The sequence below is a fragment of the Oncorhynchus keta genome, chromosome 28 (genome assembly GCF_023373465.1).
Source record: "Oncorhynchus keta strain PuntledgeMale-10-30-2019 chromosome 28, Oket_V2, whole genome shotgun sequence".
Classification (NCBI taxonomy): domain Eukaryota; kingdom Metazoa; phylum Chordata; class Actinopteri; order Salmoniformes; family Salmonidae; genus Oncorhynchus; species Oncorhynchus keta.
This window is the reverse complement of record NC_068448.1, coordinates 3,106,514-3,131,513: the sequence shown is the minus strand read 5'-3', so window position 1 is coordinate 3,131,513 and position 25,000 is coordinate 3,106,514. Positions and strand designations below refer to the sequence as shown.

The 25,000-nt window shown below is 43.1% G+C and overlaps 1 protein-coding gene and 1 long non-coding RNA gene across 2 annotated transcripts in view; one reads left to right on the top strand and one right to left on the bottom strand.

Annotated features, from left to right (window-relative positions):
- Positions 1–25,000, top strand: part of cacna1fb (calcium channel, voltage-dependent, L type, alpha 1F subunit) — a 245,620-nt gene that overhangs the window by 128,198 nt on the left and 92,422 nt on the right. Inside the window, exons 19-21 of the mRNA XM_052484435.1 lie at positions 2,881–2,938; positions 18,118–18,226; positions 19,730–19,859. Coding sequence (XP_052340395.1) covers positions 2,881–2,938; positions 18,118–18,226; positions 19,730–19,859 — 297 coding nt within the window. The remainder of the gene's footprint in view (positions 1–2,880; positions 2,939–18,117; positions 18,227–19,729; positions 19,860–25,000) is intronic.
- LOC127913096 (uncharacterized) lies at positions 16,754–17,125 on the bottom strand. The gene is made up of 3 exons (XR_008084689.1): positions 17,047–17,125; positions 16,838–16,957; positions 16,754–16,807 (listed from the first exon to the last, which is right to left on the bottom strand). It is a non-coding gene; the product is annotated as an uncharacterized LOC127913096 (long non-coding RNA).

The window sequence follows — 25,000 nt, the reverse complement described above, 5'->3', positions numbered from 1 at the left end:
GTTGTTGTTGGTGGTGTAGTTGTTGGTGGTGTTGTTGGTGGTGTTGGTGGTGTTGTTGTTGGTGGTGTTGTTGGTGGTGTTGTTGTTGTTGGTGTAGTTGTTGGTGGTGTTGTTGGTGGTGTTGTTGGTGGTGTTGTTGTTGGTGTTGTTGTTGTTGGTGGTGTTGTTGTTGGTGGTGTTGGTGGTGTTGTTGGTGGTGTAGTTGTTGGTGGTGTTGGTGGTGTTGTTGGTGTAGTTGTTGGTGGTGTTGTTGTTGGTGGTGTTGTTGTTGGTGGTGTTGTTGTTGGTGGTGTTGGTGGTGTTGTTGGTGGTGTAGTTGTTGGTGGTGTTGGTGGTGTTGTTGGTGTAGTTGTTGGTGGTGTTGTTGTTGGTGGTGTTGTTGTTGGTGGTGTTGTTGTTGGTGGTGTAGTTGTTGGTGGTGTAGTTGTTGGTGGTGTTGTTGTTGGTGGTGTAGTTGTTGGTGGTGTTGTTGTTGTTGGTGTTGTTGTTGGTGTAGTTGTTGGTGTTGTTGTTGGTGTTGTTGTTGGTGGTGTTGTTGTTGATGGTGTAGTTGTTGGTGTTGTTGTTGGTGGTGTAGTTGTTGGTGGTGTTGTTGTTGGTGGTGTAGTTGTTGGTGGTATTGTTGTTGTTGGTGTAGTTGTTGGTGTTGTTCTTGTTGGTGGTGTTGTTGTTGGTGGTGTAGTTGTTGGTGGTGTTGGTGGTGTTGTTGGTGGTGTTGTTGTTGGTGGTGTAGTTGTTGGTGGTGTAGTTGTTGTTGTCGTTGTTGTTGTTGTTGTTGTTGGTGGTGTTGTTGTTGGTGGTGGTGTTGTTGGTGGTGTAGTTGTTGGTGGTGTTGTTGGTGTTGTTGTCATTGTTGGTGGTGTAGTTGTTGGTGGTGTTGTTGGTGGTGTTGTTGGTGGTGTTGTTGTTGGTGGTGTTGTTGTTGGTGGTGTAGTTGTTGGTGGTGTTGTTGTTGATGGTGTTGGTGGTGTTGTTGGTGGTGTTGTTGTTGGTGGTGTTGGTGGTGTAGTTGTTGGTGGTGGTGTTGTTGGTGGTGTTGTTGGTGGTGTTGTTGGTGGTGTTGTTGGTGGTGTAGTTGTTGGTGGTGTTGTTGGTGGTGTAGTTGTTGGTGGTGTTGTAGTTGTTGATGTAGTTGTTGGTGGTGTTGTTGTTGATGTAGTTGTTGGTTGTTGGTGGTGTTGATGTTGGTGGTGTTGTTGTTGGTGGTGTTGTTGGTGGTGGTGTTGTTGTTGGTGGTGTTGTTGTTGGTGTTGTTGTTGGTGGTGTTGTTGTTGGTGTTGTTGTTGGTGGTGTTGTTGTTGGTGGTGTTGTTGTTGGTGGTGTCGTTGTTGGTGGTGTTGGTGTTGTTGGTGGTGGTGGTGTTGTTGGTGGTGTAGTTGTTGGTGGTGTAGTTGTTGGTGGTGTTGTTGGTGGTGTTGTTGTTGATGGTGGTGTTGTTGTTGATGGTGGTGTTGTTGTTGGTGGTGTAGTTGGTGGTGTTGTTGTTGATGGTGGTGTAGTTGGTGGTGTTGTAGTTGTTGGTGTCGTTGTTGTTGGTGTAGTTGTTGGTGGTGTTGTAGTTGTTGGTGTCGTTGTTGGTGGTGTTGTAGTCGTTGGTGTCGTTGTTGTCGTTGTTGGTGGTGTTGTAGTTGGTTGTTGGTGGTGGTGTTGTTGGTGTTGTTGGTGGTGTTGGTGGTGTTGTTGGTGGTGTTGGTGGTGTTGTTGTTGGTGGTGTAGTTGTTGGTGGTGTAGTTGTTGTTGTCGTTGTTGTTGTTGTCGTTGTTGGTGGTGTAGTTGTTGGTGGTGGTGTTGTTGGTGGTGTTGTTGTCGTTGTTGGTGGTGGTGTTGTTGGTGTTGTTGGTGTTGTTGGTGGTGTTGGTGGTGTTGTTGGTGGTGTTGTTGTTGGTGGTGTAGTTGTTGGTGGTGTAGTTGTTGTTGTCGTTGTTGTTGTTGTCGTTGTTGGTGGTGTAGTTGTTGGTGGTGGTGTTGTTGGTGGTGTAGTTGGTGGTGTTGTTGGTGGTGTTGTTGTCGTTGTTGGTGTTGTTGGTGTTGTTGTTGGTGGTGTTGTTGTTGGTGGTGTTGTTGGTGGTGTTGTTGTTGGTGGTGTTGTTGTTGGTGGTGTAGTTGTTGGTGGTGTGGTTGTTGGTGGTGGTGTTGTTGGTGGTGTTGTTGTTGGTGGTGTTGGTGGTGTAGTTGTTGGTGGTGGTGTTGTTGGTGGTGTTGTTGGTGGTGGTGTTGTTGGTGGTGTAGTTGTTTGTTGTGGTGTAGTTGTTGGTGGTGTTGTTTGTGGTGTAGTTGTTGGTGGTGTTGTTGTTGGTGTAGTTGTTGGTGGTGTTGTTGTTGGTGGTGTAGTTGTTGGTGGTGTAGTTGTTGGTGGTGTTGTTGTTGGTGGTGTTGTTGTTGGTGGTGTTGTTGTTGATGGTGAGGTTGGTGAGGTTGTTGTTGGTGGTGTTGTTGTTGGTGGTGTAGTTGGTGGTGGTGTCGTTGATGATGGTGTTGGTGTAGTTGTTGGTGTTGTTGTTGGTGTTGTTGTTGGTGGTGTTGTTGTTGATGGTGGTGTCGTTGGAGGTGTTGTAGTTGTTGGTGTCGTTGTTGTTGGTGTTGTTGATGGTGGTGTTGTAGTTGTTGGTGTCGTTGTTGGTGGTGTTGTAGTTGTTGGTGTCGTTGTTGTCGTTGTTGGTGGTGTTGTAGTTGGTTGTTGGTGGTGTTGTTGTCGTTGTTGTTGGTGGTGTCGTTGTTGTCGTTGTTGGTGGTGTTGGTGGTGTTGATGGTGTAGTTGTTGATGGTGTTGTAGTTGGTGGTGTTGATGGTGGTGGTGGTGTAGTTGGTGGTGTTGATGGTGGTGGTGGTGGTGGTGTAGTTGTTTCATACTGAATGTACTTGATCTACTCTTTTTCTCAGATTGACGTTGATGATGAGACTGAGTATGAGGAAGAGGAGGAGCCTGAACAGACAGAAGGTGAGGAGGAGCTTGCAATATCAGTACTATTATATATTATACTATATTATACTATCATGTTCTTATAAATAGCAGTACCCGAATATGTGCAATATCTGACCACTTTGGTACAGTAGCTCTTTGGTATTTTATGATTTTATAAATGTTATGCGGTCCTGTGTCTTTGAAATGTCTGTTGTGTGTCTTTGAAATGTCCGTTGTGTGTCTTTGAAATGTCCGTTGTGTGTCTTTGAAATGTCTATAAGCTACATTATCGTATTACTCACATGGCCAGGGACAGGAGATGTAAATGAGCTATTTGTCTTAATCTAGTGTAATGCATACATCTCGTACAGGGCTCTCCAACCCTGTTCCTGAAGAGCTACCCTCCTGGAGGTTTTAACTCCAACCCTGTTCCTGGAGAGCTACCCTCCTGGAGGTTTTAATTCCAACCCTGTTCCTGAAGAGCTACCCTCCTGGAGGTTTTCTCTCCATCCCTGTTCCTGAAGAGCTACCCTCCTGGAGGTTTTCTCTCCAACCCTGTTCCTGTAGAGCTACCCTCCTGGAGGTTTTAACTCCATCCCTGTTCCTGAAGAGCTACCCTCCTGGAGGTTTTCTCTCAACCCTGTTCCTGAAGAGCTACCCTCCTGGAGGTTTTAACTCCAACCCTGTTCCTGGAGAGCTACCCTCCTGGAGGTTTTAATTCCAACCCTGTTCCTGAAGAGCTACCCTCCTGGAGGTTTTAACTCCAACCCTGTTCCTGGAGAGCTACCCTCCTGGAGGTTTTCTCTCCAACCCTGTTCCTGAAGAGCTACCCTCCTGGAGGTTTTAACTCCATCCCTGTTCCTGAAGAGCTACCCTCCTGGAGGTTTTCTCTCCAACCCTGTTCCTGAAGAGCTACCCTCCTGGAGGTTTTAACTCCAACCCTGTTCCTGAAGAGCTACCCTCCTGGAGGTTTTAACTCCAACCCTGTTCCTGAAGAGCTACCCTCCTGGAGGTTTTAACTCCATCCCTGTTCCTGAAGAGCTACCCTCCTGGAGGTTTTAACTCCAACCCTGTTCCTGAAGAGCTACCCTCCTGGAGGTTTTCTCTCCATCCCTGTTCCTGGAGAGCTACCCTCCTGGAGGTTTTAACTCCAACCCTGTTTCTGAAGAGCTACCCTCCTGGAGGTTTTAACTCCATCCCTGTTCCTGAAGAGCTACCCTCCTGGAGGTTTTAACTCCATCCCTGTTCCTGAAGAGCTACCCTCCTGGAGGTTTTATCTCCAACCCTGTTCCTGAAGAGCTACCCTCCTGGAGGTTTTCTCTCCAACCCTGTTCCTGAAGAGCTACCCTCCTGGAGGTTTTAACTCCATCCCTGTTCCTGAAGAGCTACCCTCCTGGAGGTTTTAACTCCAACCCTGTTCCTGAAGAGCTACCCTCCTGGAGGTTTTAACTCCAACCCTGTTCCTGAAGAGCTACCCTCCTGGAGGTTTTAACTCCATCCCTGTTCCTGAAGAGCTACCCTCCTGGAGGTTTTAACTCCAACCCTGTTCCTGAAGAGCTACCCTCCTGGAGGTTTTAACTCCAACCCTGTTCCTGAAGAGCTACCCTCCTGGAGGTTTTCTCCATCCCTGTTCCTGAAGAGCTACCCTCCTGGAGGTTTTCTCTCAACCCTGTTCCTGTAGAGCTACCCTCCTGGAGGTTTTCTCTCCATCCCTGTTCCTGAAGAGCTACCCTCCTGGAGGTTTTCTCTCCATCCCTGTTCCTGAAGAGCTACCCTCCTGGAGGTTTTCTCCAACCCTGTTCCTGAAGAGCTACCCTCCTGGAGGTTTTAACTCCATCCCTGTTCCTGAAGAGCTACCCTCCTGGAGGTTTTAACTCCATCCCTGTTCCTGAAGAGCTACCCTCCTGGAGGTTTTAACTCCATCCCTGTTCCTGAAGAGCTACCCTCCTGGAGGTTTTAACTCCAACCCTGTTCCTGAAGAGCTACCCTCCTGGAGGTTTTAACTCCAACCCTGTTCCTGAAGAGCTACCCTCCTGGAGGTTTTAACTCCATCCCTGTTCCTGAAGAGCTACCCTCCTGGAGGTTTTAACTCCAACCCTGTTCCTGAAGAGCTACCCTCCTGGAGGTTTGCTCTCCATCCCTGTTCCTGAAGAGCTACCCTCCTGGAGGTTTTCTCTCCATCCCTATTCCTGAAGAGCTACCCTCCTGGAGGTTTTCTCTCCAACCCTGTTCCTGTAGAGCTACCCTCCTGGAGGTTTTCTCTCCATCCCTGTTCCTGAAGAGCTACCATCCTGGAGGTTTTATCTCCATCCCTGTTCCTGAAGAGCTACCCTCCTGGAGGTTTTCTCTCCAACCCTGTTCCTGAAGAGCTACCCTCCTGGAGGTTTTAACTCCATCCCTGTTCCTGAAGAGCTACCCTCCTGGAGGTTTTTTCTCCAACCCTGTTCCTGAAGAGCTACCCTCCTGGAGGTTTTCTCTCCAACCCTGTTCCTGAAGAGCTACCCTCCTGGATGTTTTAACTCCATCCCTGTTCCTGAAGAGCTACCCTCCTGGAGATTTTAACTCCAACCCTGTTCCTGAAGAGCTACCCTCCTGGAGGTTTTAACTCCAACCCTGTTCCTGAAGAGCTACCCTCCTGGAGGTTTTAACTCCATCCCTGTTCCTGAAGAGCTACCCTCCTGGAGGTTTTAACTCCAACCCTGTTCCTGGAGAGCTACCCTCCTGGAGGTTTTAATTCCAACCCTGTTCCTGAAGAGCTACCCTCCTGGAGGTTTTCTCTCCATCCCTGTTCCTGAAGAGCTACCCTCCTGGAGGTTTTCTCTCCAACCCTGTTCCTGTAGAGCTACCCTCCTGGAGGTTTTCTCTCCATCCCTGTTCCTGAAGAGCTACCCTCCTGGAGGTTTTCTCTCCATCCCTGTTCCTGAAGAGCTACCCTCCTGGAGGTTTTCTCTCCAACCCTGTTCCTGAAGAGCTACCCTCCTGGAGGTTTTAACTCCATCCCTGTTCCTGAAGAGCTACCCTCCTGGAGGTTTTAACTCCATCCCTGTTCCTGAAGAGCTACCCTCCTGGAGGTTTTAACTCCATCCCTGTTCCTGAAGAGCTACCCTCCTGGAGGTTTTAACTCCAACCCTGTTCCTGAAGAGCTACCCTCCTGGAGGTTTTAACTCCATCCCTGTTCCTGAAGAGCTACCCTCCTGGAGGTTTTAACTCCATCCCTGTTCCTGAAGAGCTACCCTCCTGGAGGTTTTAACTCCATCCCTGTTCCTGAAGAGCTACCCTCCTGGAGGTTTTAACTCCAACCCTGTTCCTGAAGAGCTACCCTCCTGGAGGTTTTCACTCCATCCCTGTTCCTGAAGAGCTACCCTCCTGGAGGTTTTCTCTCCAACCCTGTTCCTGAAGAGCTACCCTCCTGGAGGTTTTCTCTCCAACCCTGTTCCTGAAGAGCTACCCTCCTGGAGGTTTTCTCTCCATCCCTGTTCCTGGAGAGCTACCCTCCTGGAGGTTTTCTCTCCATCCCTGTTCCTGGAGAGCTACCCTCCTGGAGGTTTTCTCTCCAACCCTGTTCCTGAAGAGCTACCCTCCTGGAGGTTTTAACTCCATCCCTGTTCCTGAAGAGCTACCCTCCTGGAGGTTTTAACTCCATCCCTGTTCCTGAAGAGCTACCCTCCTGGAGGTTTTAACTCCATCCCTGTTCCTGAAGAGCTACCCTCCTGGAGGTTTTAACTCCATCCCTGTTCCTGAAGAGCTACCCTCCTGGAGGTTTTAACTCCATCCCTGTTCCTGAAGAGCTACCCTCCTGGAGGTTTTCTCTCCATCCCTGTTCCTGAAGAGCTACCCTCCTGGAGGTTTTAACTCCATCCCTGTTCCTGAAGAGCTACCCTCCTGGAGGTTTTAACTCCAACCCTGTTCCTGAAGAGCTACCCTCCTGGAGGTTTTAACTCCATCCCTGTTCCTGAAGAGCTACCCTCCTGGAGGTTTTAACTCCATCCCTGTTCCTGAAGAGCTACCCTCCTGGAGGTTTTCTCTCCATCCCTGTTCCTGAAGAGCTACCCTCCTGGAGGTTTTAACTCCATCCCTGTTCCTGAAGAGCTACCCTCCTGGAGGTTTTCTCTCCATCCCTGTTCCTGAAGAGCTACCCTCCTGGAGGTTTTCTCTCCATCCCTGTTCCTGAAGAGCTACCCTCCTGGAGGTTTTCTCTCCATCCCTGTTCCTGAAGAGCTACCCTCCTGGAGGTTTTAACTCCATCCCTGTTCCTGAAGAGCTACCCTCCTGGAGGTTTTAACTCCAACCCTGTTCCTGAAGAGCTACCCTCCTGGAGGTTTTCTCTCCAACCCTGTTCCTGAAGAGCTACCCTCCTGGAGGTTTTCTCTCAATCTGTTCCTGAAGAGCTACCCTCCTGGAGGTTTTAACTCCATCCCTGTTCCTGAAGAGCTACCCTCCTGGAGGTTTTAACTCCAACCCTGTTCCTGAAGAGCTACCCTCCTGGAGGTTTTAACTCCAACCCTGTTCCTGAAGAGCTACCCTCCTGGAGGTTTTAACTCCAACCCTGTTCCCGAAGAGCTACCCTCCTGGAGGTTTTAACTCCAACCCTGTTCCTGAAGAGCTACCCTCCTGGAGGTTTTAACTCCAACCCTGTTCCTGAAGAGCTACCCTCCTGGAGGTTTTAACTCCAACCCTGTTCCTGAAGAGCTACCCTCCTGGAGGTTTTCTCTCCAACCCTGTTCCTGAAGAGCTACCCTCCTGGAGGTTTTAACTCCAACCCTGTTCCTGAAGAGCTACCCTCCTGGAGGTTTTAACTCCAACCCTGTTCCTGAAGAGCTACCCTCCTGGAGGTTTTCTCTCCATCCCTGTTCCTGAAGAGCTACCCTCCTGGAGGTTTTCTCTCCATCCCTGTTCCTGAAGAGCTACCCTCCTGGAAGTTTTAACTCCAACCCTGTTCCTAAAGAGCTACCCTCCTGGAGGTTTTAACTCCATCCCTGTTCCTGAAGAGCTACCCTCCTGGAGGTTTTCTCTCCATCCCTGTTCCTGAAGATCTACCCTCCTGGAGGTTTTCTCTCCATCGCTGTTCCTGAAGAGCTACCCTCCTGGAGGTTTTAACTCCAACCCTGTTCCTGAAGAGCTACCCTCCTGGAGGTTTTAACTCCATCCCTGTTCCTGAAGAGCTACCCTCCTGGAGGTTTTCTCTCAACCCTGTTCCTGAAGTGCTACCCTCCTGGATGTTTTAACTCCAACCCTGTTCCTGAAGAGCTACCCTTCTGGAGGTTTTAACTCCATCCCTGTTCCTGAAGAGCTACCCTCCTGGAGGTTTTAACTCCAACCCTGTTCCTGAAGAGCTACCCTCCTGGAGGTTTTAATTCCAACCCTGTTCCTGAAGAGCTACCCTCCTGGAGGTTTTAACTCCAACCCTGTTCCTGAAGAGCTACCCTCCTGGAGGTTTTAACTCCATCCCTGTTCCTGAAGAGCTACCCTCCTGGAGGTTTTAACTCCAACCCTGTTCCTGAAGAGCTACCCTCCTGGAGGTTTTAACTCCAACCCTGTTCCTGAAGAGCTACCCTCCTGGAGGTTTTCTCCATCCCTGTTCCTGAAGAGCTACCCTCCTGGAGGTTTTAACTCCATCCCTGTTCCTGAAGAGCTACCCTCCTGGAGGTTTTAACTCCATCCCTGTTCCTGAAGAGCTACCCTCCTGGAGGTTTTAACTCCAACCCTGTTCCTGAAGAGCTACCCTCCTGGAGGTTTTAACTCCATCCCTGTTCCTGAAGAGCTACCCTCCTGGAGGTTTTCTCTCCATCCCTGTTCCTGAAGAGCTACCCTCCTGGAGGTTTTAACTCCATCCCTGTTCCTGAAGAGCTACCCTCCTGGAGGTTTTCTCTCCATCCCTGTTCCTGAAGAGCTACCCTCCTGGAGGTTTTCTCTCCATCCCTGTTCCTGAAGAGCTACCCTCCTGGAGGTTTTCTCTCCATCCCTGTTCCTGAAGAGCTACCCTCCTGGAGGTTTTAACTCCATCCCTGTTCCTGAAGAGCTACCCTCCTGGAGGTTTTAACTCCAACCCTGTTCCTGAAGAGCTACCCTCCTGGAGGTTTTCTCTCAACCCTGTTCCTGAAGAGCTACCCTCCTGGAGGTTTTCTCTCAATCTGTTCCTGAAGAGCTACCCTCCTGGAGGTTTTAACTCCATCCCTGTTCCTGAAGAGCTACCCTCCTGGAGGTTTTCTCTCCATCCCTGTTCCTGAAGAGCTACCCTCCTGGAGGTTTTAACTCCATCCCTGTTCCTGAAGAGCTACCCTCCTGGAGGTTTTCTCTCCATCCCTGTTCCTGAAGAGCTACCCTCCTGGAGGTTTTCTCTCATCCCTGTTCCTGAAGAGCTACCCTCCTGGAGGTTTTCTCTCCATCCCTGTTCCTGAAGAGCTACCCTCCTGGAGGTTTTAACTCCATCCCTGTTCCTGAAGAGCTACCCTCCTGGAGGTTTTAACTCCAACCCTGTTCCTGAAGAGCTACCCTCCTGGAGGTTTCTCTCCAACCCTGTTCCTGAAGAGCTACCCTCCTGGAGGTTTTCTCTCCAATCTGTTCCTGAAGAGCTACCCTCCTGGAGGTTTTAACTCCATCCCTGTTCCTGAAGAGCTACCCTCCTGGAGGTTTTAACTCCAACCCTGTTCCTGAAGAGCTACCCTCCTGGAGGTTTTAACTCCAACCCTGTTCCTGAAGAGCTACCCTCCTGGAGGTTTTAACTCCAACCCTGTTCCCGAAGAGCTACCCTCCTAGAGGTTTTAACTCCAACCCTGTTCCTGATAAGCTACCCTCCTGGAGGTTTTAACTCCAACCCTGTTCCTGAAGAGCTACCCTCCTGGAGGTTTTAACTCCAACCCTGTTCCTGAAGAGCTACCCTCCTGGAGGTTTTCTCTCCAACCCTGTTCCTGAAGAGCTACCCTCCTGGAGGTTTTAACTCCAACTCTGTTCCTGAAGAGCTACCCTCCTGGAGGTTTTAACTCCAACCCTGTTCCTGAAGAGCTACCCTCCTGGAGGTTTTCTCTCCATCCCTGTTCCTGAAGATCTACCCTCCTGGAGGTTTTCTCTCCATCGCTGTTCCTGAAGAGCTACCCTCCTGGAGGTTTTAACTCCAACCCTGTTCCTGAAGAGCTACCCTCCTGGAGGTTTTAACTCCAACCCTGTTCCTGAAGAGCTACCCTCCTGGAGGTTTTCTCTCCATCCCTGTTCCTGAAGAGCTACCCTCCTGGAGGTTTTCTCTCCATCCCTGTTCCTGAAGAGCTACCCTCCTGGAGGTTTTAACTCCAACCCTGTTCCTAAAGAGCTACCCTCCTGGAGGTTTTAACTCCATCCCTGTTCCTGAAGAGCTACCCTCCTGGAGGTTTTCTCTCCAACCCTGTTCCTGAAGTGCTACCCTCCTGGATGTTTTAACTCCAACCCTGTTCCTGAAGAGCTACCCTTCTGGAGGTTTTAACTCCATCCCTGTTCCTGAAGAGCTACCCTCCTGGAGGTTTTAACTCCAACCCTGTTCCTGAAGAGCTACCCTCCTGGAGGTTTTAATTCCAACCCTGTTCCTGAAGAGCTACCCTCCTGGAGGTTTTAATTCTACCCTCTATAAATTGTTTTACAAGAAGCCGCCGTCAGGTGTGCCGCCTTCAGTTTTATCACCACCTGTAAGCCTCCAGTGTCAGTATTCACTTTTGCTTGTTTGTAATTTACTAAATAAGGGTAGGGTTGGAATTAAATCCTACAGGAAGGTAGCTCTCCAGGAACAGGGTTGGAATGAAACCATAGAGGACAGTAGCTCTCCAGGAACAGGGTTGGAGATAAAACCTAGAGGACAGTAGCTCTCCAGGAACAGGGTTGGAATTAAAACCTAGAGGACAGTAGCTCTCCAGGAACAGGGTTGGAGTTAAAACCTAGAGGACAGTAGCTCTCCAGGAACAGGGTTGGAGTTAAAACCTAGAGGACAGTAGCTCTCCAGGAACAGGGTTGGAGTTCAAACCTAGAGGACAGTAGCTCTCCATGAACAGGGTTGGAATGAAAACCTAGAGGACAGTAGCTCTCCAGGAACAGGGTTGGAGTTAAAACCTACAGGAGGGTAGCTCTCCAGGAACAGGGTTGGAATTAAAACCTACAGGAAGGTAGCTCTCCAGGAACAGGGTTGGAGTGAAAACCTACAGGAAGGTATCTCTCCAGGAACAGGGTTGGAGTTAAAACCTACAGGACGGTAGCTCTACAGGAAAAGGGTTGGAATTAAAACCTACAGGAAGGTAGCTCTCCAGGAACAGGGTTGGAGTTAAAACCTAGAGGACAGTAGCTCTACAGGAAAAGGGTTGGAATTAAAACCTACAGGACAGTAGCTCTCCAGGAACAGGGTTGGAGATAAAAACCTAGAGGACAGTAGCTCTCCAGGAACAGGGTTGGAGTTAAAACCTAGAGGACAGTAGCTCTCCAGGAACAGGGTTGGAGTTAAAACCTAGAGGACAGTAGCTCTCCAGGAACAGGGTTGGAGTTAAAACCTACAGGACAGTAGCTCTCCAGGAACAGGGTTGGAGTTAAAACCTAGAGGACAGTAGCTCTCCAGGAACAGGGTTGGAATTAAAACCTACAGGACAGTAGCTCTCCAGGAACAGGGTTGGAGATAAAAACCTAGAGGACAGTAGCTCTCCAGGAACAGGGTTGGAGTTAAAACCTAGAGGACAGTAGCTCTCCAGGAACAGGGTTGGAGTTAAAACCTAGAGGACAGTAGCTCTCCAGGAACAGGGTTGGAATTAAAACCTAGAGGACAGTAGCTCTCCAGGAACAGGGTTGGAATTAAATCCTACAGGAAGGTAGCTCTCCAGGAACAGGGTTGGAGTTAAAACCTACAGGAGGGTAGCTCTCCAGGAACAGGGTTGGAGTTAAAACCTACAGGAGGGTAGCTCTCCAGGAACAGGGTTGGAATTAAAACCTATAGGAAGGTATCTCTCCAGGAACAGGGTTGGAGTTAAACCCTACAGGAAGGCAGCTCTACAGGAAAAGGGTTGGAATTAAAACCTACAGGAAGGTAGCTCTCCAGGAACAGGGTTGGAGTTAAAACCTAGAGGACAGTAGCTCTACAGGAAAGGGTTGGAATTAAAACCTACAGGAAGGTAGCTCTCCAGGAACAGGGTTGGAGTTAAAACCTACAGGAAGGTAGCTCTCCAGGAACAGGGTTGGAGTTAAAACCTAGAGGACAGTAGCTCTCCAGGAACAGGGTTGGAGTTAAAACCTACAGGTAGGTAGCTCTCCAGGAACAGGGTTTGAGAGCCCTGAAATAGTTAATCTAGTATAATGCATAAATCTAGTGCAATGCATCACATTTCTTGTGAGATTTTATGTTTTAATTGTACGTGATCCCTGTCAAAACAAAAGGTGAGGAGCATGCAACAGAAGGAGGTGAGGAGCATGCAGTAGTAGGTGAGGATAAGTCCTTCAGGCCAGGGTCAAATGCATATTTGAAATACTTTCAATATTTGTGTGCGCTTGGTTTATTTGTTCAGACAGTGTGGAACCAGTGGTCCTAACAGTCTAAACTCGACAAGGTTAATTAATCAAGCACACCTCATAAAATATGCATTTGATCCAAGTCTGTTCATCAATCCAACCACATCGACTAGCTAGTTAGCGGTGCGCGCTAGTGGCATTCAGTCTGTGATGTTACCCACTACGAGACTTTGTAATAGTTGTTTCCATTGCTCTGTAAAGACCGTGATCTTTGTGAAGTGACAGTTAACGATGCTCGGTGGTGGACAGTTGTTGATGTGTTCAGCTGGTCCCTGGTTCAAGCCCGGGTTCGGGGGCAAGAAGCGGGATGGAAGTAATGCTGTTGACCCTAGTCTGTTTATCCTAGCATATACTGTACACTTTCTGGGGCAAAAAGGAACCCAAAATGGTTCTTTGGCTGTCCGTGTATGAGAACCATTTTGGGTTCCAGGGAGAACCCTCTGTGTAAAGGGTGCTACATGGAACCCAAAAGGGTTCTACCTGGAACCCAAAAGGGTTCTAACTGGAACTAAAAGGGTTCTACCTGGAACCCAAAAGGGTTCTAACTGGAACCAAAAGGGTTCTACCTGGAACCAAAAGGGTTCTACCTGGAATCCAAAAGGGTTCTAACTGGAACTAAAACAGTTTTGCCTATAGGGACAGTCGAAGAACCCCTTTGAAACCCTTTTTCCTGAGAGTTTAAGGCTATTCCAGAATTCTCCTCTGTAACCCCAGGACTGCAGAAGGGCTTTTGGTGTCACACAGCCCACTGAGCTCACCACGTCGTTTCAACGTGGACATTGTGATGATATTTGGTAGAGACCTTGATCAATGACATTTCAACCTTTATTCACCCAACTCAAAAAGACAGCCAGACGTTTGTTGAATTCCCAATGACAATTAAATCTCGATTTGATTTGAAACATGTACCGAATACAACAGGTGAAATGCTTTTACTTACAAGCCCTTAACCAACAATGCAATTCAAGAAATAGACGTAAGAAAATATTTACTGAATAAACTGAAGTAAAAATGTAATAAAAAGATACACAATAAAATAACAATAATGAGGCTATATACAGGGGGTACCGATACCGAGTCAATATACGGGGGTACAGCTTAGTCGAGGTAATTGAGGTCATTTGTACATGTAGGGAGGGGTAAAGTGACTATGCATAGATAATAAACACAGAGTCGAAGCGGAGTAAAAACAAAGGGGATGAATGTAAATAGTCCGGGTGGCCATTTGATTAATTGTTCTGCAGTCTTATGGCTTGGGGTTCAAATATGTTAATAAGGAACCGCTTGGGGTGTGGCTAAGGTATCTGTTATTACGCTCACTGACTCTATACCCTCTGGGTCTAGGAGTGGAACTGCAGATTAAATGGAATGCCATTGTCCAGAGAGTTCTAAATGTTCTGTAGTATTCTAAATGTTCTGCAGTATTCTAAATGTTCTGCAGTATTCTAAATGTTCTGTAGGGTTCAAAATGTTCTGTAGGGTTGTAAATGTTCCTTCGTATTCTAAATGTTCCATAGGGTTCTAAATGTTCTGCAGTGTTCTAAATGTCCTCTAGTGTTCTAAATGTTCCACAGGGCTCTAAATGTTCCGTATCATTCTAAATGTTCTGCGGGATTCTAAATGTGTCATTGCTTGGCGCTCCAGTACCGCTTTCTGTGAGGTAGCAGAGAGAACAGTCTATGACTGACAGGGTGACTGGAGTCTTTGACATTTTTTGGGGGTCTTCCTCTGACACCACCTAGTATATTCAGTACCAGTAAAAAGTTTGGACACACCTACTCATTCAAGAGTTTTTCTTTATTCTTTTTCATTTTCTACGTTGAAGAATAATAGTGAAGACATCAAAACTGTGAAATAGCACATATGGAATCATGTAGTAACCAAAAAAGTGTTAAACAAATCAAAATATATTTTAGATTCTTCAAAGTAGCCACCCTTTGCCTTGATGACAGCTTTGCAAACTTTTGGCATTCTCTCAACCAGCTGCATGAGGAATGTTTTTCCAACAGTCTTGAAGGAGTTCCCACATATGCTGAGCACTTGTTGGCTGCTTTTGCTTCACCCTGTGGTCCAACTCAGCCCAAACCGTCTCAAATGGGTTGAGGTCGGGTGATTGTGAAGGCCAGGTCATCTGATGCAGCACTCCATCACTTTCCTTGGTCAAATAGCCCTTACACAGCCTGGAGGTGTGTTTTGGTCCTGTTGAAAAACAAATGATAGTCCCACTAAGAGCAAACCAGATGGGATGGCGTATCACTACAGAATGTCTTGATAGCCATGCTGGTTAAGTGTGCCTTGAATTCTAAATAAATCACAGGCAGTGTCACCAGCAAAGCAAATCCACACCATCACACCTCCTCCTCCTCCATGCTTCATTGTGGGAATTACACATGCAGAGATCATCCGTTCACCTACACCCCGTCTCACAAGGACACGGAGGTTGGAACCAAAAATTGTAAATTTGGACTCATCAGACCAAAGGACAGATTTCCACATGTCTAATGTCCATTGCTCATGTTTCTTGGCCCAAGCAAGTCTCTTCTTATTATTGGTGTCCTTTAGTAGTCGTTTCTTTGTAGAAATTCAACCATGAAGGCCTGATTCACGCAGTCTCCTCTGAACAGTTGATGTTGAGATGTGTCTCTTACTCTGTGAAGCATTTATTTGGGCTGCAATCTGGGGTGCAATTAACTTTAATGAACTTATCCTCTGCAGCAGAGGTAACTCTCGGTCTTCCTTTCCTGTGGCGATCCTCATGAGAGCCAGTTTCATCATAGCACTTGATGGTTTTTGCAACTGCACTTGAAGAAACTTTAAAAGTACTTGAACTTATCTGGATTGACTGACCATCATGTCTTAAAGTAATGATAGACTGTCATTTCTCTTTGCTTATTTGAGCTGTTCTTGCCATAATATGGACTTGGTCTTTTACCAAATAGGGCTATCTTCTGTATACCACACCTACCTTGTCAAAATACAACTGATTGCAGCTCTAGCCTTTAGCTTGGTGCGGATGTTGCCTGTTATCCATGGCTTCTGGTTGGGATATGTACTGTATGTAGGTACCAGGTACCAAGCAAAAAGGTTTTATATGTAGGTACCAGTATTTTGTCGCCCCCATAACCCAACTTCTTATCTTGCCCAATTTTTTTAAGGAGTTTTGTTTACACACCTCCTTGACAGTGGTTTACCCCACTAGCTGACGAATTCTCACAAGGCACCCCGACCTCTTCACGCAAATGACGGGGATTTGGCCCTGTTGTCGGGGAAACAGTAAACACTTTGAGTTGCACTCATTAAAGAAAAAAAACTCTTCATCCAGTTCAAGATAAGTTCTTTGTTCTGATATCCAGAAGCTCTTTTTGGTCATAGGAGACGGTAGCAGCAACATTATGTACAAAATAAAATACAAAAAAATAATAATAATTTAAAAAAATAAATAGCAACAAAAAAAATTGTAGCGCGTAAAACGGCAGCCATTTTCCAGGTCTATCAATATGCTTTCAACCATCTAAAATCACAACAACATTCAAATGGGAATACAATGTCAGATATTTTGTATTTATACAACAATTTGATGTGTTATCACTGTGCTTCATCTAATAGCAAAACCAAATGACCTGGATTTACAGATGAGATTACATTAAAAGTACATGGTGCAAGTGATTAATGCTGTTGGAAATTCTTCAGATTGTTATAGTAATGCTGAAGATCTCCACAGACCTGTAACCTTTGCATGCTATCTTAAACATGCACACTTTCTGTGATTACAGAAGACATTTATAGCTGCAGTAACATCGAAATGTGCCCCAAAAAATGTATTATTGATATTATTGGATTAACGTCTTCATCTCAAACAAAAAGCGTAAAATGTGGTTAATTCACATCTCAATCAAAAGTTGAAGAATTAGGACTAAATCAAATTAAATAAAACTTTAGATGCACTTTAAATATAGTTTGATTTGATTGAGTCCGATTCTTTAACTTTTGATTGAGATGTGAATTAACCACATTTTACGTTGATACATTTTTGCAAATATAATGTATTTTCCAAGGAGATTCCATGTCACAATACATTGATAAATTACGTTGAATCAACCAGTTCGTTGATTCAACGTAATCATTCGGGAAGGGCATCAGTATTTTTTAAGATGGATGGAAATAGAGTTAAATAGAGAGACACAGTGTGATTACGCCAGTCACACTCGTAACACCCCGACCCAGTGACTCAGTCATTTAGATCAAACTGAATGTTCCTCAGATCAGTGTTTCCTCAACCCTCTCCTCAGAACCCCCAGCCAGTCCAACCTTCTCCTCAGAACCCCCAGCCAGTCCAACCTTCTCCTCAGAACCCCCAGCCAGTCCAACCTTCTCCTCAGAACCCCCAGCCAGTCCAACCTTCTCCTCAGAACCCCCAGACAGTCCAACCTTCTCCTCAGAACCCCCAGCCAGTCCAACCTTCTCCTCAGAACCCCCAGCCAGTCCAACCTTCTCCTCAGAACCCCCAGCCAGTCCAACCTTCTCCTCAGAACCCCCAGCCAGTCCAACCTTCTCCTCAGAACCCCCAGGCAGTCCAAACTTCTCCTCAGAACCCCCAGCCAGTCCAACCTCTCCTCAGAACCCCCAGCCAGTCCAACCTTCTCCTCAGAACCCCCAGCCAGTCCAACCTTCTCCTCAGAACCCCCAGCCAGTCCAACCTTCTCCTCAGAACCCCCAGCCAGTCCAACCTTCTCCTCAGAACCCCAGCCAGTCCAACCTTCTCCTCAGAACCCCCAGCCAGTCCAACCTTCTCCTCAGAACCCCAGCCAGTCCAACCTTCTCCTCAGAACCCCCAGCCAGTCCAACCTTCTCCTCAGAACCCCCAGGCAGTCCAACCTTCTCCTCAGAACCCCCAGAACCCCCAGCCAGTGCAACACTTCTCCTCAGAACCCCCAGCCAGTCCAAACTTCTCCTCAGAACCCCAGCCAGTCCAACACTTCTCCTCAGAACCCCCAGCCAGTCCAACCTTCTCCTCAGAACCCCAGCTTTTCCAACTCTGCATTGATGGGAACCCCCTAGCCAGTAAGCAATTCATGGGAAAGTCTGCACCTGTTGTATTTGGCCGTTGAGCCAAGTAACAAACTTCTCCTCAGAACCCCCAGCCAGTCCAACCTTCTCCTCAGAACCCCCAGCCAGTCCAGCACTTTCTTAGCCAGTCCAAACTTCTCCTCAGAACCTCAAGCCAGTCCAACCTTCTCCTCAGAGTTGAACCTCCTGACCAGCTTTTTAACTCTGCATTGTGAAAGGTGAATCGTAAGCAATGGGAAAGGGCTGAAAGTAAGCATTTCATGGTGTCTGCAGGTGAATCAGTTGAAAGTAACAAATGAAAGGGCTTAGTTGAATTAGTTGTACAGATGAATCAGGTGTCCAGGTGAATCAGGTGAATCAGTTGAATCAGGTGAATCAGTTGAATCGGGTGAATCAGTTGAATCAGTTGTATCAGATGAATCAGGTGTCCAGGTGAATCAGTTGAATCAGGTGATCATGTGAATCAGGTGAATCAGTTGAATCAGGTGAATCAGTTGTATCAGATGAATCAGGTGAGCTTGGACTGTAAGTACTGTAACACGTAAAATATGTGGCTGGAGGTTCTGGTGAAGAGGTTTAGGAAACACTGGATGATATCAGGTGGCTGTTTGTCAGACAGACTTTGTGTTTCTCTCTCTCAGAGGCGGCAGTAGGCATCCAGCTGAACGTAGCAGACATCCTCCCTCCCAAGGAGAAGGTTACACCAATCCCAGAGGGTAGCGCCTTCTTCTGTCTCAGCAAGACCAACCCGTGAGTTTCGTACAAACACTAAACTAATCGACTATTTATTGAGGTTATTGTTTATACTAGAGGACTACTACTATTATACTATAGTGATACTATAGTAATACTACTATTATACTAGAGGATTACTAATATTATACTAGAGGACTACTACTATTATACAATAGTAATACTATAGTAATACTATTATTATACTAAGAGGACTACTAATATTATACTAGAGGTCTACTACTATTGTACTATTGTAATACTACAATTATAGAGGACTACTACTATTATACTATAGTAATACTTCTATTATACTAGAGGACTACTACTATTATACTATAGTAATACTACTATTATACTAGAGGACTACTACTATTATACTAGAGGACTACTACTATTATACTAGAGTAATACTACTATTATACTAGAGGACTACTACTATTATACTATAGTAATACTACTATTATACTATAGTAATACTACTATTATACTAGTGGGCTACTACTATTATACTATAGTAATACTACTATTATACTAGAGGACTACTACTATTATACTATAGTAATACTACTATTATACTAGAGGACTACTAATATACTATAGTAATACTACTATTATACTAGAGGACTACTACTTTTATACTATAGTAATACTACTACAATACTAGAGGACTACTACTATTATACTATAGTAATACTACTATTATACTAGAGTACGACTACTAAAATAAATGTGCATCTGACGAATAGTGAGCAGAGACTTGTTTTCCTTTTCCGAAGCTTATTTAAATATAAAAAAGTAATATTTAGACAATTAGGTTTGATCCCAGCTCTTCTGTTTAAGTTGAGACTGTGCTAGCCCACTGAGCTAAAGCCTAGGCATTATCTTTGGGAGCTAACACACGTCTTCAGGTCTTCGGTAAGGTTTCTTATCAAGGTCTTCAAATTATAATTATTGTTATTGTTTGTTTGTTTCTTCTTCAGTATCCGTATAGTAACACTTGTCACTATTATACTGATACTATTATACTATCCACCACCACATCTTCTGCAATCTCATCCTGGTCTTCATATCCTCAGCAGCTACTCTTATACTATTAGGATACCATCAGACACACTACTTTAGGAACAATAGTAATAATACTACATACTAGAGGAACACTTTTATACTATAGTAATACTACTATTATAACTATGAGGACTACTACTATTATACCAGAGGAACAATACTATTATACTATAGTAATACTTTATTAACAATGAGTTACACTACTAAAATAAATGTGCATCTGACGAATAGTGAGCAGAGACTTGTTTTCCTTTTCCGAAGCTTATTTAAATATAAAAAAGTAATATTTAGACAATTAGGTTTGATCCCAGCTCTTCTGTTTAGGAACTGTGCTAACTGAGCTAAAGCCTAGGCATTATCTTTGGGAGCTAACACACGTTTAGGAACTGTAAGGTTTCTTATCAAGGTCTTCAAATTATAATTATTGTTATTGTTTGTTTGTTTCTTCTTCAGTATCCGTCGGGGTTGTCACTTCCTGATCCACCACCACATCTTCTGCAATCTCATCCTGGTCTTCATCATCCTCAGCAGCTGCTCTTTGGCCGCAGAGGATCCCATCAGAGCACACTCCTTTAGGAACAATGTAAGTTACACACTCCTTTAGGAACAATGTAAGTTACACACTCCTTTAGGAACAATGTAAGTTACACACTCCTTTAGGAACAATGTAAGTTACACACTCCTTTAGGAACAATAAGTTACACACACTCCTTTAGGAACAATGTAAGCTACACACTCCTTTAGGAACAATGTAAGCTACACACACTCCTTTAGGAACAATAAGTTACACACTCCTTTAGGAACAATGTCAGTTACACACTCCTTTAGGAACAATGTAAGCTACACACACTCCTTTAGGAACAATGTAAGTTACACACTCCTTTAGGAACAATAAGTTACACACTCCTTTAGGAACAATGTAAGTTACACACTCCTTTAGGAACAATGTAAGCTACACACTCCTTTAGGAACAATGTAAGTTACACACACTCCTTTAGGAACAATGTAAGTTACACACACTCCTTTAGGAACAATGAGTTACACACTCCTTTAGGAACAATAAGTTACACACTCCTTTAGGAACAATGACCCTTTTCTCCATTAAACAATGAAGTTACACACTGATGTAGGAACTATAAGTTACCAAACTCACTTTAGAACAATGTAAAGACTGCAAGCTCCTTTAGGAACTATAAGTTACACACTCTTGAACAACGTAAGCTGGGTTTTATGAACAATGCATACTAACGTGGACTTTGTTTGGAACAATAAGTTACACACTCCTTTAGAACAATTTAAGTTACACACTCCTTTAGGAACAATAAGCGCTACACACTCCTTTAGGAACAATAAGTTAACACACTCCTTTAGGAACAAAAGTTACACACTAACATTAGGAACAATGTCATGTATTTGCATCCTTTAGGAACAATAAGATAATCACGATGCCTTTAGGAACAATAAGTTACACACTACCATTTGAGGAACAATATGCTGGAATACACATCACTTTAGGAACAATAAGTTATACATCAAGCTACACACTTTTAGGAACAATAATTTAATAAATCCTTTAGGAACAATGTAAGTTACACAGTCTTTGTTACAATGTAAATATTTAGGAACAATGTTTAGTTAGTTGGATTAGGAACAATGTAAGTCACACTCCTTTAGGAACAATAATTCCCAATCGGCTTTGGGAACAATGTGAAGCTACACAGTCCTTTAGGAACAATGTTGTTACACATGCATTAGAGTGAACAAAAGTTAGTCACATCCTTTAGGAACAATGTAAGCTACACACATCCTTTAGGAACAATAAGAGTGAAGGACACACTCCTTTAGAACAATAAGTTACACAGCTCCTTTAGCAACAATGACCCTTTTCTCCATAAATAATATGAATGTTGCTAGAATGATGTTCGTCAAGAAATAATGGTGCCAAACTCACTGGGCAAACCGTTTAAAGACTGCAAGCGCACTCGGATGTTAGAATGCATTAGGGTGGGTTTTTTAGTCATTCTAACGTGGACTGCATTGTTTGTGGAAGCGTATCAGTCGTTGTTAGAATGTTTTGAAGCGAAACAGCTCAGTCAGATGTTGTTAGAATGCATTGCGCGCGAAACATTTTAAATGGATGTGATTGAACTCCCTTAGAGTTCTGTTATGGTGAAAAGTTCACAACGCAACTAACATTAAATGTTGAGAATTATGTATTTGCATGTGTTGGCCATCAAGCAACCTAATCATTTCGATGCCATTGTGGGCAACTGTAGCCTACCATTTGATACAATGAATATGCTGGAATGACTATCACTGGAGTGATTGCAAATCCATTTGTGCAAACGCATTTAATAAATAGCCTATAATTTCAGTGTATTGTTGTTGTAGTCTTGTGTTATTATGTAAATATTAATGGCCATGTTTAGTTAGTTGGATTGGTAGCAATTGTGGTCATGGTTACAGCGCTATCCAATTCCCAATCGGCTGTTGTTAGAATGCATTAGAGTGAAGGAAACAGTCAGTCAGATGTTGTTAGAATGCATTAGAGTGAAGGAAACAGTCAGTCGGATGTTGTTAGAATGCATTAGAGTGAAGGAAACAGTCAGTCGGATGTTGGTAGAATGCATTAGAGTGAAGGAAACAGTCAGTCGGATGTTGTTAGAATGCATTAGAGTGAAGTGTTGTTTGAATAAATTAGTCTGTTAATTTGAAGTAAACAGGCTGCTAACTAGTTCAGTTTACATCCATCCGACATCTTTTCTAGGCTACTGTAGGCTATCGGAAATTAGATATAGACCTATCAGAGGCGATAAACAACCTGCATCTAGCTAAGCAAACCATGGCAAAGTTGAATTACAATCATCAACCCAGATTGTATTCAGAAGCCTAGGCCTATTGAAATGACAAGTCAATCACGCACATAAGCCTTGCTATTCTGCACGATCCATTTATAACGGTTTACTAACAGTAACTTGGTCTGAGTGTTTCCTATGCAGAGATCTCATGATCCTCTGTTCAACTTTCATCACTCAAACTCTCGGATCTATCTATAGTTATGTACATGCCCCCCCCCGTCGTTACAAGTTGTCAACATTTATTATTTTTTAACCCTCCTAATAACATTATACTTGCATGTATTTTTTTAGAACATAATTTCTGAGATGGTAAAATAATTTCAACTGAAACATCTAAACCAGATCTGAGGTAAACAAGATAATGGAGCTATATATAAATATATAACTATATACATATATTTCATATACAACTATATAAATATATACATATATACATATATTATATATACAACTATATAAATATATACATATATACATATATTTCATATACAACTATATAAATATATACATATATAACTATATACATATATAACTATATACATATATAACTATATACATATATTTCATATACAACTATATAAATATATACATATATAACTATATAACTATATACATATATTTCATATACAACTATATAAATATATACATATATAAATATATACATATATAACTATATACATATATTTCATATACAACTATATAAATATATACATATATAACTATATAACTATATACATATATACATATATAACTATATACATATATTTCATATACAACTATATAAATATATACATATATACACTATATACATATATACATATATAACTATATACATATATACATATATAACTATATACATATATTTCATATACAACTATATAAATATATACATATATAACTATATACATATATAACTATATACATATATAACTATATACATATATTTCATATACAACTATATAAATATATACATATATAACTATATAAATATATACATATATTACTATATACATATATACATATATAACTATATACATATATACATATATAACTATATAAATATATACATATATTACTATATAACTATATACATATATAAATATACACACATATAAACATATGTATATATACATGTAAAAATATGCATATATAAATATGTACATATAAATATACACACAAATATATACAAAAATATATACATATATAAATATATACACATATAAATATATACATATATAAATATATACATATATAAATATATACACATATATACATATACAAATGTATACATATGTAAATATATACATGTGTATATATATACATATATAAACATATGCATATATACATATATCAATATATAAATAATACATATATACATATATACATATACATATACCAATATGTAAATATATGAACATATATACATATATACATATATACATACATATATATACATATATAAATATATACATATACATATATCAATATGTAAATATAATAACATATATACATATATACATATATACATACATATATATATATATAAACATATGCATATATACATATATACATACATACATACATATATAAACATATACATATATACATACATATATACACATATACATATATACATATATACATATATAAACATATGCATATATACATATATACATACATATATAAACATATACATATATACATATATACATATATAAACATATGCATATATACATACATACATATATAAACATATACATATATACATATATACATATATAAACATATGCATATATACATATTTCAATATATAAATATTATAACATATTGAGAACAAACAACCAACAAAATAAAAACTAGAGTGTCAAGGAGAAAGAAGAAAGAAAGAAAACAAATCCCCAAATGTCGTGTCATGGGGCCCCCTTTGATTTTGTTATAATATTGGAGTCACTCAGATAGCACAAGGCATAACTCAGGAAATGAGCTGTAAAACAGCTAAATGTTGTCTCTGGGTCCAGTCTTGTTCTGATCCACAGGAACACACAGGCCTGACTAAGAACAGAAACACTGGGTTCAGACCTGACCTCACACAACCAGTCACCAGGCTCCCTGAGCAACACACACACACACACACACATACACACACACACATACACACACACACAGAGAGAGAGAGAGAGAGAAGCAGCTGCCCTGATTGCACATTTGGTTCAGTCATCATGCTAGACGTGCCAATTACAGCCAGCTGAGGAAGGACCGTCTTGTAACGTACAATCAGAGAACCAGTGGGCGCGTTCCAGACTGTCTTGTAACGAACAATCAGAGAGTCAGTGGGCGCGTTCCAGACTGTCTTGTAACGTACAATCAGAGAACCAGTGGGCGCGTTCCAGACTGTCTTGTAACGTACAATCAGAGAATCAGTGGGTGCATTCTAGACTGTCTTGTAAAGTACAATCAGAGAACCAGTGGGCGTGTAGAGTACTCTTCTGGCGTTGTGTACATCAGTCATCGACACGGAACTCCAATATGTAGCACTAATCATGTAGCTTTATTCTGATAAGAACGACACAAGATTGCACTGTCATGCAATTGTGTCCAACTCTGCACTCACGCACGCTGGTTTGGTGCTTGTTCACTGGGCAGTTACAAAATAATACAATTACAATATAATATCTTTAACAATGTACCTGATAAGAACGACACAAGATTGCACGTCATGCAATGCCCGTCTCACCATCCAACTCTGCAGCACTGTACAAAATATATGAACCCCCCACCAGACACAGTAAGTTGCTAGCTAATACTGGCGTGAATTCTCTACAACAAAATGCACAACAAATATTCTCCAAAACCCCTGCATCTTATG